Raw genomic sequence first — 15,721 nt, 5'->3', positions numbered from 1 at the left:
TGAGGATTTTGTCAAATTATTATAAAATGAATGTCTATAAATTAATTATTGTCTATTAATTAATATTAAAAAAAAACAATGATTCTAAAAAAGATTATACTTTCTTTACCCAAAATATAATTTCTTCCTCCTCATTTTTGTGGCGTGACATGAAGAGTATTTTGTGATGGCTGTGGTTTGTCACTGACCCTGATGTTGTGATGTTTCAGCTGGCTTACTGTGTGGTGCAGTTTCTAGAGAAGGACAGCACACTTACTGAGCCGGTGGGTTTCAGCACCATCTTGTGTTCACTCTCTGTATCCTGTCAGCTCTTATAAAGCTGTAACTGCTTCATGAACATGCTTATGTTTTTATTCCTGCTTAGAAGAGAGGCAAAGCACATATATGTTATTTTGAGTGATTCTTTCATACATTTCTGTCATCATTTACTCGTCTTCACATTGTTCCAGATCTCTATGACTGGTTTTGTGGGCTTCATATTTTGTGTGTTTTGATGTTCTTTGCTTGTTTGTCAGGTGGTGATGGCTCTTCTAAAGTACTGGCCAAAGACTCACAGTCCAAAGGAAGTGATGTTTCTGAACGAGCTGGAAGAGATTCTGGACGTCATCGAGCCCTCAGAGTTTGTCAAAGTGATGGAGCCGCTCTTCAGACAGCTGGCCAAATGCGTCTCCAGTCCACATTTCCAGGTCTGCTCACCCTGACAGATTAAATAGACCATTAATTAAAGCAGAAAGTCAATTCAATGTCATTCCACCTCGCTTACATGCGTGTGATCCTCAGGTTGCAGAGCGAGCTCTCTACTACTGGAACAACGAGTACATCATGAGTTTAATCAGTGACAACGCTGCGCGGATCCTGCCCATCATGTTCCCGTCGCTGTACCGAAACTCCAAAACCCACTGGAATAAGTGAGTCACGCTGTTTACAAGTTCAGCTGCAGCGATGCTTATTTTGGTGAACTAGAACCCACTGATTACTGAGAATATTGACTAATATGGTAAAAAAATAAATACATGAGTAACTCGAAATGTAACGAAAACGTAAAGAGGCTAGCCAATTATAAGAGAGCTCATTTACATATAGAAGTCCTATTGAAGTACTACAAACAAACTGTTTAACCGCAAACATCAGAGCGGGTGGAAAATGAAAACGTTTGGAAACATCACTATTTTTAATGCTTTTGAACAAAGTCTCTTCTGCTCATTAAGGCTTCATTTATTTCATCATAAATACAGAAAAAACAGAAATATTGTGAAATATTTTTACAATTTAAAATTATGGTTTTCTATTTTAATATACTTTAAAATGTAATTTATTTTCTGAATTTTCAGCATCATTACTCCAGTCTTCAGTGTCACATGATCCTTCAGAAATCATTCTAATATGATGATTTATTATCAATGTTGGAAACAGTTGTGCTGCTTAATATTATTTTATAACCTGTGATACTTTTTCAGGATTCATTGATGAATAAAAAGTTAAAAAGAACAGCATTTATTCAAAATATAAATCTTTTCTAACAATATAGATCTTTACTATCACTTTTTATCAATTTAACAAATCCGTGCTGAATAAAAGTATTAATTTCTTTCTATTTCTATTTTAAATAAATGCTGATATTTTTTAACTTTTTATTCATCAGTGAATCCTGGAAAAGTATCACAGGTTATAAAATAATATTAAGCAGCACAACTGTTTCCAACATTGATAATAAATAATTATATCAGAATGATTTCTGAAGGATCATGTGACACTGAAGACTGGAGTAATGATGCTGAAAATTCAGCTTTGATCACAGAAATAAATTACATTTTAAAGTATATTAAAATAGAAATTTTAAATTGTAATAATATTTCACAATGTTATTGTTTTTTATGTATTTATTATTAAAGAAATGCAGCCTTAATGAGCATAAGATTATTAAAAATAACCGGTAGTGTATATATAAAAATTAATTTATGATTTTTTGGTAAAGAAGTGTATATTTGCACAATGTGTGTGTGTGTATCGATTTTTAATGTTCTTAAAAGAAGTCTCTTCTGCTCCCCAATGCTGCATTTAATTGATTTAAAAATACCAAAAATAATAAAAAATAAATAAAATTATAATAAAATTGTGAAATATTTTTACAATGTAAATCAGCTGTTTTCTATGTGAATATATAGTAAAGTGTAATTTATTCCTGAATTTTCAGCATCATTACTCCAGTCTTCAGTGTCACATGATCCTTCAGAAATCATTCTAATGCACTGTTCAGCTTGTTTGATGAAGAGATTTTAACGTTGTCATATGATGAATAAACAGCGGTTCCTCTTCCTGTTGTCAGGACGATCCACGGGTTGATCTATAACGCTCTGAAGCTGTTCATGGAGATGAACCAGAAGCTGTTTGACGACTGTACGCAGCAGTTCAGAGCCGAGAAGAACAAGTAGGAAGCACTTACTCAGACTTTCACAGTCAAGCTTGCTGATGTTCTCCCGCGTGTTGCTAAATTTTTCCTTTCTCTGTGAAAATTAGAGAAAAGGCGAAGTGGAAAGAGCGCGAGGAGGCGTGGATAAAGATCGAGAACCTCGCCAAATCAAACCCACAGGTAAACGGCTCTGATACCGCGGTTTTACTCGTGTGGGCATGAAGAACCCAGATCTGCAAATAACACAGCTTATATAATAGACATTTTCATAGCATTTCAGTCATTTATTTCAGATTAAATATCTTTATTGGCTGTTTCTGCTTTAGTTTCTCATGTACATCGACTCCTCCAGCCTCAGCAGTCCGATGGATATGGAGACGGACGGGCCGACAATTGATGATGTCATGATGCTAAAGAAGACCGTAGAAGAAGAAGCCACTCAGGTAAAAGGGCTTCAAAGAAGGTTATTTGATCAAAAATGCAGTAAAAATAGTGAGATAATTTTATTTTTCTGACAATTCGAAGCGTAAATGAACCTGTAAATATATATTCTGTTCAAAGATATAATGTAGACTGTCTGTCAAAAGTTTAAAATAATTAAGATTAAGATCTACGAGGCTGCATTTATTTGATCAAAAATACAGTAAAAATTGTGAAATATTATTACAATGTAAAACAGATGTGAATATATAGTAAAGTGTAGTTTATTCCTGAATTTTCAGCATCGTTACTCCAGTCTTCAGTGTCACATGATCCTTCAGAAATCATTCTAATATGATGATACATGAAACATTTATGATTGAAAACAGTCATATTTTTGTGGAAACAGTAAAACATTTTATTTTTCAGGATTCTTTGATGGACAGAAAGTTCAAAAGAACATAATTTATTTGAAACGGAATCTTTTGTAACATTATAAATGTCACTTTTGATCAATTTAATGCATCATTGATGAATAAAAATATTCATTTCTTTCAAAATATATTTTTAAATGGCAGTGTACATCCTTGCCTAATTCTGAAGGATTAAATTAATTGGTAAATGGTGTTTAATGATGAAGTAATTTGTACAGAGAATGTCAACATGAAATTAAATTGACTTGTGAGTGATTGATTCTGAAGTCGTCACATTTATTTCTATAGCGCGTTATAAATACAGATTGCTTGAAAGCAGCTTCACTGTAACAAACATGGAAATAACTGTCAGAATTCAATTATGAAACTAATTCATTATCTATATCTACAGACGACAGCAGTGTCATTATTCAGCTATTGTTGATCTCTGCCTCTGAAATGACTTTTCTGGTTACGTAAACAAGGCAGAATGGGTAGTGAAAATATTTACCAATAATATAATAGTCCAGTCCAAGTGAATATTCTGTGTCACTCAGAAATTGCAGTTGCACACTGTAAAACGATTTTACCAAAGACTTTAGATATACAAAGATGGTGCACTCTTATTGCTTATATTAGAATAATGTATATCGTTTGATTTCATGTTCAAGAATATGAACTTTTTTTTAACTGTTTTTACGGTGAAGTTTGCTTCACTGATTCTGTTATTTTCCTGTTTATCACTGTGAAGCTGCTTTCAATCAGTCTGTATTGGCATAAATATTTGCTTCTGGGTCATTCCGTGTCAAATCAACCAAATTTCGGAAATTTCCCCAGCTCAAATTTTTGATTTTGTTAATATTTTCCCTGAAGAAAGACAAACATAAATAGCAATGAAAGCCAAAATATTAAACGTCACAGATGTATATTTACTGAGTAATCCACTATTCTGTAGAGGGGGTCAAAATGACCATTTTCACCAAATTAGAGGAGTGTAAAAATGACTTTAGAAAGATGGCAGCATCATTATTTTATTTTCACACAGAGATTGGTAGATCTATTAGTAAAATCTGTTGACTTTATCAATCTTTGTTTCATTATATGCCAACGGTGACCGCTCAAAAATGTCAGAAAAGCACTTTTTGTGTTCTTTGCCTCAAGTTTGCATGTCTGTAACTCAAGAAGTTTTAAAGATATCTTAATATGCTTCTAGATTCACATTCTTAATAAACTTTTCTTTTGGTATCTTCATTTTTAAGGCCCTCGATGGTTCATTCACAGAGATACGAGGATCTTAATGTGGCTCCATGAGTAAATTGTACAAATTTTCAGTGGTCAAAAACCAAATGTGGGTCACTTTTCATACAGCTGATACTTGTTTTCTTTTAAAGAGGAATATCTGAAGAACAAATAATGTTGAAACTAGAAATGTATCTTGTGTTTTTCTATCAACTCAATTGTATAAAACATTCCTGTCTGAGTGCCATAAATACTCCTTTTCTAAAGTTTACATGCCTGTAACTCTAAAAGTATTAAAGATATCTTAATATCCTTCTAGATTCTCATTCTTACTAAACTTTCCTTTTGAAATCTTCATTTTCAAGCCCCTATATAGTTAATTCCCATAGATATGGGGATCTCAAAGTGACCCACATTTGGTTTTTGACCATTGAAAATGTGTACAATTTACTCATGGAGCCACATTAAGATCCTCGTATCTCTGTGAATGAACCATCGAGGGCCTTTAAAATGAAGATACCAAAAGAAAAGTTTATTAAGAATGAGAATCTAGAAGCATATTAAGATATCTTTAAAACTTCTTGAGTTACAGACATGCAAACTTGAGGAAAAGAACACCAGAAGTGCTTTTCTGCCATTTTTGAGCGGTCACTGTTGGCATATAATGAAACAAAGATTGATAAAGTCAACAGATTTTACTAATAGATCTACCAATCTCTGTGTAAAAATAAAATAATGATGCTGCCATCTTTCTAAAGTCATTTTTACACTCCTCTAATTTGCTCCAAATCTCAGGTGAAAATGGTCATTTTGACCCCCTCTACAGAATAGTGGATTACTCAGTAAATATACATCTGTGATGTTTAATATTTTGGCTTTCATCACTATTTATGTTTGACTTTCTACCGAAAAACTTTTAACAAAATCAAAAATTTGAGCCGGGGACCCCTTTTGCCAACAGGACAAACACAATAAAATCATGTGGTTTCATGGTATGTTATTCTCTCTGCGCAGCTCCACAGAGACCAGCGTAAGGAACGGCCCCTGATGCGCCGCAAGTCCGAGCTTCCTCAGGACACGTCCATGATGAAGGCCCTGGAGACGCACCGGCGCGCGGAGGACATGATCGGCACCCAGGACAGCCACTAGAGGACCACAGAAGCCCAGAACCAAACCCAACCCAGTCTCGCCCCGTCGCGTTCGGCACCGACGGCAGCAGCAGCGGCGCAGGACGGCCCCGGTGTGACCCACAAACACACACAGCCAGTTCTGCCCTCCAGAAGCCACCGCACCGGAGTCCGTCCCCCATCCAGACCCCCTCGACCCGCGCTAATCTAGTCCCGTCTCACCCTCGGGTCCGTCTTCTTCCGCTTTCCTTCTTTTAAGCTGTTACGTGCCTCTGCACCGACTGGAAGAGCGCTTGACGCGACTGCGTTCGGAGCGAGCGAACGATTCTCAGGTTGTTCGGAGGGCCGAGAGAGCAGCGCTGATTTTTGGGCCGACGTCTCGCTTTCTTTCGGTGTCTTTTATGTATGAACTGTCATTTTAGTCTGCGATGATAGGGTCCGTCACTCGCCAGTGCGAATACCCTTCCGTTTTTGTCAAGAAACTTGGCAATAAGTTCGTCCGGGGAGATTTTGGTTGTTCAAACAATGGTGAAATGGCCTTACGGTGGTTAATTTCTTTTTCCCAACAGGCAATATTTAACGTATTAAACCCAGTTACGTGTGCGTTTCTTTTTTCTGACCGAGCCTTCGTTTGCATAGAGTGCCTTTTTAGATAAAGGAAACCTTTTATTTTAAGTCTGAAATTCGCTACTTTGGCTTCATGCACGCGACGTCAAAATGCATTTCGCCCAACAAAAGTCAGAAAACTTCTCCTGATAAACTTGAACTGAACTGTCCGAATCCCTCTGAACCATTGTTTGAACTTCCATTCGGTTGGAGCTACGGTGCAGTTCTCTTTCTGCGTTTCCCGTATGTCTGTGACGTGATTTCTTTTTTTTAAGACGCTTGCAGGTTTTTATTCTCGGCCCTTGTTGATGCTTGTTGATGTTCGATTTGAATGTGCAAATTTAACTAGATATAGACAAATGCATTATTTTTCTCTCTCCCAACCTTTCTCTGTTTTTAATTTAAATCTTATCTTTTGGCTGTAGTGCTAAAAACATAGTCTATGAAAGATTAATTTGTCCTCCCGAAAATGCCGGTGTCGATAGCATAACTTTTTTTTTTCTCCCTCTGGAAGCTTTTATTGTGGTGAATTTCACTTTCCGTTTCGTTTCATGAAAGAAAAATACAACAGCAAAGTGTCCTTTAGTATGCATCCCCCTACTAAATGGCTTCATCTGATATTGTACATATTATGTACTGTTATGATCCATCTATTATTGAATGGTAGATCTCTTATTTTGTACAAATTTTCTTGTGTACAGATGAAAACCGTTATTAGCCACTTGCAGACAGTTGGTGTTTGACAGACTTCTGTAACTGCGTTAGAAATGTTTAGAGTTTAATTTCTAATGTTTTTTTTTTTTTTTTTACTATTTGTAATTGAGAACTTTTCTGTCTCTGCATTCAGCTGTCTGATGAGATCATCATAAATAGCCTTCATATGTGCTTTTCTCCAAATCTCAAGTGGTATATGTCTATATACAGGAAATAAAGAAAACGTGTTTTATATTTTCATCTTAGAAGAACGTGTTCATTGTATTCTGTTGAGTGTATGCGTTTGAATTACCTTTGATGATTATATTTTAAGCTTTTGAAGACTTTTCTCATCCACTGCGTACATTTCTCACTTTTAGTTTGAATGGATTTTTGGATTGTGAGTGCAGAAATCATTTGATTTGAAGCTCTTCATAATTGGAACTGAAAATAAAAGTGGGTGGTGAACATTTTATTTACTTTTAATTTTTGAAAATGACAGTTGTGATGGGTGATTCTAACTTTATTGGGAAACTGCTTAATTGTCGTAAACATTTTTACAATACAAAAAAAATCTTCATTCTCTTAAAATAGGCTTTTGATGATTTTTATAAAATATATTATTTTAATTTTGGCTTGAAGAAGTTTGTGATCCACCCTATAAAATAGTGCTTAAAGATTATTATTTAGTGTTTTAAAGTAATATAAACAAAGGTTATTATAAACTAAAACCTTAAAAAAAAAAAAAAAATTACTTAAAATAAATGTTAACTGAAGTAAATATCTGACTTTATTTACTGCAATAACCAAAAACTGAAATGAACTACATATAATTACAAATGCAACTACATAAAAACATTAAACTAATAAAAAATGACAAAAACTAGAGAAAATGAAAAGTATAAAAACACTTTCAAAATATTTATTAAAAACTAGTATCTCGATGATAAAATAACATTGATGTAAAGTCCACAAAATTTCAAAACACTGCTTCAGGAAGCTTCGGAGCGTTATGAATCTTTTGTGTTGAATCATGATTCAGATCGCATGTCATACTGCTGAAATCACGTGACTTTGGCGCTCCGAATCGCTGATTCGACACGCTGATTCATAACGCTCCGAAGCTTCCTGAAGCAGTGTTTTGAAATCGGCCATCACTATATAAGTCGTTATTTTGTTTTTTTGGTGCACCAAAAATATTCTCGTGGCTTTATAATATTAATATTGAACCACTGTACTCGCATGAACTGATTTAAATATGTTTTTAGTACATTAATGGATCTTGAGAGAGGAAATGTCATTGCTGAGCCATCGGATTTCATCAAAAATATGTTAATTTGTGTTATGAAGATGAACGAAGGTCTTACGGGTGTGGAACGACATGAGCGTGAGTAATAAATGACAGAATTTTCATTTTTGGTGAACTAACCCTTTAAAGTTCACCAAAAAAATATTTGGGTGAACTGTTCCTTTAAAAGACGCAATCAGTCTCGATTAAATGCGAGACATGTTGACTGTTAAAACGTCTTTTTTTGTTGTTTTTTTGTTTTTTTTTGTTTAGTAGACCGGTCACCTTCAAAAAATATAAATCTGTCGACACAAGTAAAAACGTATTTATGTCATTTTTCTTTACGTCATTTATTTTTCCCTGTGACATTCAACCTTGAATGAAAATGTCATCGGATGCCTGCTCTCGTCCAATCACGCACCTGACTGAAGCAGCGCGCGCAGCGACTATGACGGAAATGGCGCGCTTTTCTGAGGTAAGGCAATTTTAATTAATTATGAACGATTATATCAATAATTACATTAAAATGCGCAGTTATAATCGAGCCACAGTCTCTATCTCTCTGTCCAAGTCTACATGAATGTTGAAACACATCGCGTAATGGAATATTTGAAGGATTGAATGCACTTTTCGACACATCTGAGGTTCATTGATTGTAGCCCAATTAAAGTAACCTTGTTGAATCAAAATCAACGATTCTTCTTATTTTTTTAATGTTCATATTAAGTAGCCTACTTCAAGTCCTCCTGAGATTCCAAGCTGATATTTCAACAATTTAACACTGTTCAAGGTCCTCTGATCATCATAGTCATGGACATTCATGGTCACATAAACAGACAAAATATTTCAACTTTTTTAGCAAGTGTTTTTTTTTTTATTTTAAAATGATTTATTTAAATGTCACATACTTGTTATTTAACTACTTATTAAATTTTCATCAACTAATGAACATGCTGCAGTTCCCTCATGAACAACACTTTGGAAAACCCATGAAAACATTTTTGTATTCTTTCATGCTAGAGTTAAATGAGGGTTCTTTTGAACCTCTTCACACACTCTTTTGTCTATATAGGCCTCCATTGTTGCTTTAGCTTGCATGCGTTCTGCAAGTTCCGTTGTTAACAATAGAGTTCAGTGGAACTTACGACCATAGTTCAACAACGATGCTTTCGGGAAACGCACCGATTCTTTTTATGCAGTTTTTCTTCCACTAACGTTACCTTGTGAATAGACGCCCCTAGGGCATGGTTGCCACCACAATCTAATTACTGCAAAAAATAAAATAAATAAATAAATAAAAATCTGGAGGTCATGCACACTGTACGCTGAACCCTTGTGTACGTGTAAAACGTGTAAAACGTGAACTATACTTTGGGCTTTACATGACACCATTTTCAAATAAAAACGGAAAACCTTTATGCATTTTGGCTATTAATTTACACAACGATGGCGTTTTGGGAGCCTGAAAATGCAAACTTTTTAAAACAGGTTTCAAAGTGCAAGTTTTTGAAAACGATACTGTGATCGTCTCTGTGGAGACTACAGAAAACGCAAATTTGACGTCATGCACGTGCTTATTACATGTTCAGTCTATAGATTAGTAGTGTTTCTTTACACAGTGACATCGCCAACTACTGGCCTGGCATGAATAATACAGCGTTTTTATTAGTTTTCACGGATCCGTGTGATTTAAGATCGTTTTGACAACATTGTCATCAGTACGTGAAAAACACATTAAAAAAAAATACGTTTTTAGTACATGGTTGTCGTTTAAACGCACACTAAGATGAGCAGCATATATATTGTAGGGCACTATGTTTATTTTTTTGTTTACATTTTTCTGGATTCTTTCTTTAATGGTCAAAATTAAATTTAAGTAAAAAGGCATGACTAATTAGCCTAATCGAAATCATAAAACATACAATTTAACAACAATATTAATATAAGTTGAACAAAAATTACATCCTCTTGAGATGCTTTTGCAAGACTTTAATGGCGACCACTTTTCATTAACACATTAAAACTATTTGTTTACTATCCTTTTGGCTTCATATATATATATATATATATATATATATATATATACACAGTACAGTCCAAAAGTGGAACCACTAAGATTTTTAATGTTTTTAAAAGAAGTTTCGTCTGCTCACCAAGGCTACATTTATTTAATTAAAAATACAGTAAAAAACTGTAATATTGTGAAATATTATTACAATTTAAAATAACTGTGTACTATTTAAATATATTTGACAAAGTAATTTATTCCTGTGATGCAAAGCTGAATTTTCAGCATCATTACTCCAGTCTTCAGTGTCACATGATCCTTCAGAAATCATTCTAATATGCTGATTTGCTGCTCAAGAAACATTTATGATTATTTTCAATGTTGAAAACAGTTGTGTACTTTTTTTTTCAGGATTCCTTGATGAATAGAAAGTTCAAAAGAACAGCATTTATCTGAAATACAAAGCTTCTGTAGCATTATACACTACCGTTCAAAAGTTTGGGGTCAGTAAGAATTTTTATTTTTATTTTTTTGAAAAGAAATGAAAGAAATTAATACTTTTATTCAGCAAGGATGCATTAAATCAATCAAAAGTGGCAGTAAAGACATTTATAATGTTACAAAAGATTATATTTCAGATAAACACTGTTCTTTTGAACTTTCTATTCATCAAATAATCCTGAAAAAAAATATTGTACACATTAAATGTTTCTTGAGCAGCAGATCAGCATATTAGAATGATTTCTGAAGGATCATGTGACACTGAAGACTGGAGTAATGATGCTGAAAATTCAGCTTTGCATCACAGGAATAAATTACTTTGTGAAATATATTCAAATAGAAAACAGTTATTTTAAATTGTAATAATATTTCACAATATTACTGTTTTTTACTGTATTTTTAATTAAATAAATGTAGCCTTGGTGAGCAGACGAAACTTCTTTTAAAAACATTAAAAATCTTAGTGGTTCCAAACTTTTGGACTGTACTGTGTGTGTATATATATATATATATATATATATATATATATATATATATATATATATATATATATATATATATAATATAAAAGTTTGGAAGGTAAAATGCATTGTTTCATGCTGATTTTCAGAAGTTTTACACATCATTTAAGCTTAGTAAATGTCTTCTGAAAATGTGTGAAACATTTACATTTGCAGTGTTAAATTTGTTTGTTATGTACAATTTTTGGGTTTTCAAACTGCTGAAAGAAGGCTCAACCACATTGTCTTCAGATCAAAAAACCTATTCATAAAAAATGCATCACATCAGACTGAATGGGGCGAAAATGTTTTTGCCGTAGCAGCTCTCCACTGGGGAATACACGACCTCAAGAAGCTCGAAAGAAACCCAGAAAAAAGGACTCAAGTCTTCGACTGGAAGATCCATCTTCAAGGAAGCAAATCCCACCGAAGAACCCCAGAGGAAGGACACAAGTCCAAGACCGAGACATCCATCTTCAAAGAAACAAGTAATGCATCCCTGCATCAGTGTAGATTGCTGTAACGACTTCCTTCAAGAATAGATTTACTGTCTCAGCTCGGATAACAGATGATTACAGTACAAAGATCAAACATACGTCTATTGTGCCGTTCTGACAGCGGACAATTAATCAAACGTAAATTCGAGGCATACGATCGATACATATAGGCTAAATGAAATGAACCTGCTGAGTGGCTCTTGATAAACGTAAGGAGAAAAGGTTTAATTATGGACAAAACTCAATATGTGTTTGATGCATGAAGATAATCAATCTACGCAAACCGTTTTATACACTGAAACATAACATATATAGCTCAAATGAAACATTAGAAAGACAAACGCAGCTTTTCATCACTAAACAGAAGAGTGATTATGTGTTGCTAGGCTCTTCTGGTCCATCCTTTTTACCACTTGTTTTATTGTAATATCACTAATTACAATCCAATATTTAAAATTGGGGAAAAATTTTTTTCGAAAAATTTCACAAACGATTACAAAGAAAAGGCAAGTAACACATTGGATGAACCTTATACAGTGTGCACCAATAATCTTTATTTTATTTGCAACTTTTAAGTTTGAGTTCTACAAAGAAATCTACGTTTCTTGACTCAATTTTAAAGAGTTATATAAGGAGAAATGTTTTATATGATTGCATAATACTTTAATGTTTAATGGGTTGATTCAATTTTCTCTAGTGGTACATTATGTTTACAAGTAGTGTAATTTATAAAATTGAATTGCATTTTTAAAACAAAATTAATTAATTGAAACTAAATCCATAAAATACGGTTCCATATAGAACCTTTTCTTCTAAGAGCCGATTCATATAGTGTGTTTTTCCATTCCACTGCTCTACTTTTCCATTGTTTTTCAATGTAAACGCGCATTTTTAGCCGTCTTTTGCAGCGTTTTGTGCATGACACGGAATCGTGGCGCTTAAGTTAAAATGTTAAACTTTTTTTTTTTTTAATTGTGGAGTTTCACTCACATTTTCAACCACAAAAAGCTTTCTGCGTGAATGGCCACTAAGAGTGCATATATATCCATAATCTCTAATATTTATATATTTTTTACTAATTTATCAATTTGACACAAAGCGATTGATTTTTAATCTGATTCACAGATGGCACCTGGAATTGGAGTTTCCCCCATTACAGAAGACATCATTCAATCTGACGATACAGAATGGAAGAATTTATATAAATATTTTGCTCACACATCTCACCAATATTAGGTACAGTAAAGTACACAATCTTTCATTCATTTTCAGACACAGCGGTGTTCTTTAGTGTGCCACAAGATGGAGCCGAAACCCTCAAGACTGCAAGAACACAGACACGGATCAGTGTTTCTCGACGGGTCTGTAATGAATAACGCAATGGTCATTGCAAGCCATAAAATACTACTACATATATAAAAGTTCTTAATGTCATTGATGCTTCCATTCAAAACATTCATGAAACATTTCCATTGCACAAAAGGTTCTTTAGATTTTTTTAAATGTTTTTAACACTAAGAAAAAATGGTTCTTTTAAGAACTGATCACTGAAAGGTTCCTTCGGGAACCAGAAATGATTCTTCAATGGCATCACTGAGAAAACACCCTTTTGAAAGCTTTTTTTAAAGGGTTAGTTCACCCAAAAATGAAAATAATGTCATTTATTACTCACCCTCATGTCGTTCCACATCCGTAAGACAAACACAAATTAAGATATTGTTGATGAAATCCGATGTCTCTGTAGAGAGTAAAGCCATTCAAACTCTTAAGGTCCATAAAGCTACTGAAAACATATTTGAAAAAGTTCATATTTGAAAAATTTGAGTACAGTGGTTAGCGAAAAGAATACTTTTTGTGCGCCAAAAAACAAAATAACGACTTTTCAACAATATCTATATGGGCCTCTGAGCTTTATGAATCTTTTGTTTCGAATTAGTGATTCAGATCTCCTATCAAACGGCTAAACTGCTGAAATCACATGACTTTGGCGCTCTGATTCACTAAGCTTCGTAAAGCTCTGAAGCAGTGTTTTGAAATCAGCCCATATAGATATTATTGAAAAGTCTTCATTTTGTTTTTTTTTGGCGCACAAAAAGTATTCTTGTCGCTTTATATTAAAGGATTAGTTCACTTTTAAATAAACTTTTCCGGATAATTTACTCACCCTCATGTCATCCAAGATGTCTTTCTTTCATCAGTCGAAAAGAAATTAAGGTTTTTGATGAAAACATTCCAGGATTTTTCTCCTTATAGTGGACTTCACTGGCTTTCAGATGGTTGAAGGTCAAAAAGTTTTTTTCGATCGGTCATTTTCGAAAAAAATACAACTGTTTATGCTTTATAAACACAAAATATCGCCTTGAACACACTTCCGGTTTCCGTATTCTTCAAAACAGGAAAGGCGTAGGACATACAGCGTAAGCGTTTTGAAGAATACGGAAACCGGAAGTGCGTTCAAGGCGATATTTTGTGTTTATAAAGCATATACAGTTGTATTTTTTTCGAAAATGACTGATGGTTTCTCTAGATAAGACTCTTATTCCTCGTCTGGTATCGTTTAAAGCCCTTTGAAGCTGCACTGAAACTGTAATTTTGACCTTCAACTGTTTGGTGCCCATTGAAGTCCAATTATATGGAGAAAAATCCTGGAATGTTTTCATCAAATACCTTCATTTCTTTTCGACCGAGGAGAGAAAGACATGAACATCTTGGATGACATGGAGGAGAGTAAATTATCAGGAAAAGTGTATTTAAAAGTGAACTAATCCTATAAGGTAGAACCACTGAACTCGCATGAACTGTTTTTAGTAGCTTTATGGACCTTGAGAGTTTGAATGGCTTTGCTGTCTATGCAGGCCTCACCGAGCCATCGGATTTCATCAACAATATCTTAATTTGATTTCTGAAGATGAACGAAGGTCTTACGGGTGTGGAATGGCATGAAGGTGAGTAATTAATGACAGAATTTTCATTTTTGGGTGAACTAACCCTTTAAGAGTGTATAGTTAAGACACTTAAACAAAATGATCAAATTTACCCATATGACCATAAAAACAGTGAAGATGAACCAATCAGTTTTTAATATTTGATTGCAAACATTCCGTTTCCATTTTAGCATTTGATATCCAATATAAACCACTTGCATTTGTCGATATAATCTTAAAAACACGAAAAGAGTTATCAGATTCTATAAATCACCCAGTTATTTTGTTTTGCTCATATAACGCGGAGTTGCGAACCATATAAGCACATTTTAAACTGACACATTGCAAAGCAAATCTAACAAAGTCATGGTTGCTGGTACTTGTAGGACTGGAAAGATTTTTTTGTTATTTACAAAATATATGTATATGTGTATTGATTCATTCGTGTGTTTGTTTATTCAGTCTTAAATATTTTAAAGGAAGTGTTTGTACAGAAGAAAAAGCAGGTAATGTGTGAGCCCGATCTATAAAGAGGCCGGAGGGCAACAGGAACCGCTCCAGATAAGCACTTGTTCATTTAAGACACAAAGCACGTATTTTGTGTAGAAGCACAACACTGAGTTTCATCGTGAGCCGCTCAGATTCCCTTACCAGTCAAGATACCTGAAAGGATGTCTGTCTTCTTCACATTCATTAGTACGCACGCATAAAAACTGAATTATTAACATAATTACTTCATTATCCCTAGCTGGTAACCAGCCTCCTTGTTTGATTTATTCATGCTTTAGTTGTTAATGCTTATAAGTATTTCATAACCGTTGTCCTTTAAGTGAATTAGTACTTAAATTTGTGTTTCTGACACAAAGCAATCTCGGACTACTGTTATGATGCATTTTTTGGTGTTTTGGTCCTTTTTATAGCTTTGATAGATAGTTGGGATCACTATGAACTATTGTTGAATGAAAAAGAGCTTCATGCATAGTTTGGTTTGAGGTCAAATGTATTGTTTCATGCTGATTTTCAGCAGTTTTAGTGAAGCCACAACATTTTTTCTTTTGTCAAATCAACTTAGATAATGTGGTTCAGATAACATAA

The 15,721-nt window shown here is 34.0% G+C and overlaps 1 protein-coding gene and 1 long non-coding RNA gene across 4 annotated transcripts in view; both read left to right on the top strand.

Moving 5' to 3' along the window:
• Positions 1 to 7,174, top strand: part of ppp2r5cb (protein phosphatase 2, regulatory subunit B', gamma b) — a 36,709-nt gene extending 29,535 nt beyond the window's left edge. For both annotated transcript variants that reach the window (XM_048207902.1, XM_048207903.1), the window contains 7 exons: positions 210 to 263; positions 516 to 686; positions 781 to 908; positions 2,327 to 2,428; positions 2,518 to 2,590; positions 2,737 to 2,853; positions 5,497 to 7,174. In XM_048207902.1, coding sequence (XP_048063859.1) covers positions 210 to 263; positions 516 to 686; positions 781 to 908; positions 2,327 to 2,428; positions 2,518 to 2,590; positions 2,737 to 2,853; positions 5,497 to 5,631 — 780 coding nt within the window. In that variant the 3' untranslated portion in view covers positions 5,632 to 7,174. The remainder of the gene's footprint in view (positions 1 to 209; positions 264 to 515; positions 687 to 780; positions 909 to 2,326; positions 2,429 to 2,517; positions 2,591 to 2,736; positions 2,854 to 5,496) is intronic.
• Positions 7,175 to 8,285: 1,111 nt separating this feature from the next.
• Positions 8,286 to 13,359, top strand: LOC125278636. 2 transcript variants are annotated; one of them, XR_007187193.1, is made up of 3 exons: positions 8,286 to 8,671; positions 11,526 to 11,693; positions 12,828 to 13,359. It is a non-coding gene; the product is annotated as an uncharacterized LOC125278636 (long non-coding RNA). The 2 variants fall into 2 exon arrangements; XR_007187192.1 differs by having other exon boundaries at positions 8,289 to 8,671; positions 11,529 to 11,693.
• The last annotated feature ends 2,362 nt before the right edge of the window (positions 13,360 to 15,721 follow it).

The sequence above is a fragment of the Megalobrama amblycephala genome, linkage group LG11, assembly GCF_018812025.1.
Source record: "Megalobrama amblycephala isolate DHTTF-2021 linkage group LG11, ASM1881202v1, whole genome shotgun sequence".
Classification (NCBI taxonomy): Eukaryota; Metazoa; Chordata; class Actinopteri; order Cypriniformes; family Xenocyprididae; genus Megalobrama; species Megalobrama amblycephala.
This window is presented reverse-complemented; position numbering and strand designations above follow the sequence as displayed.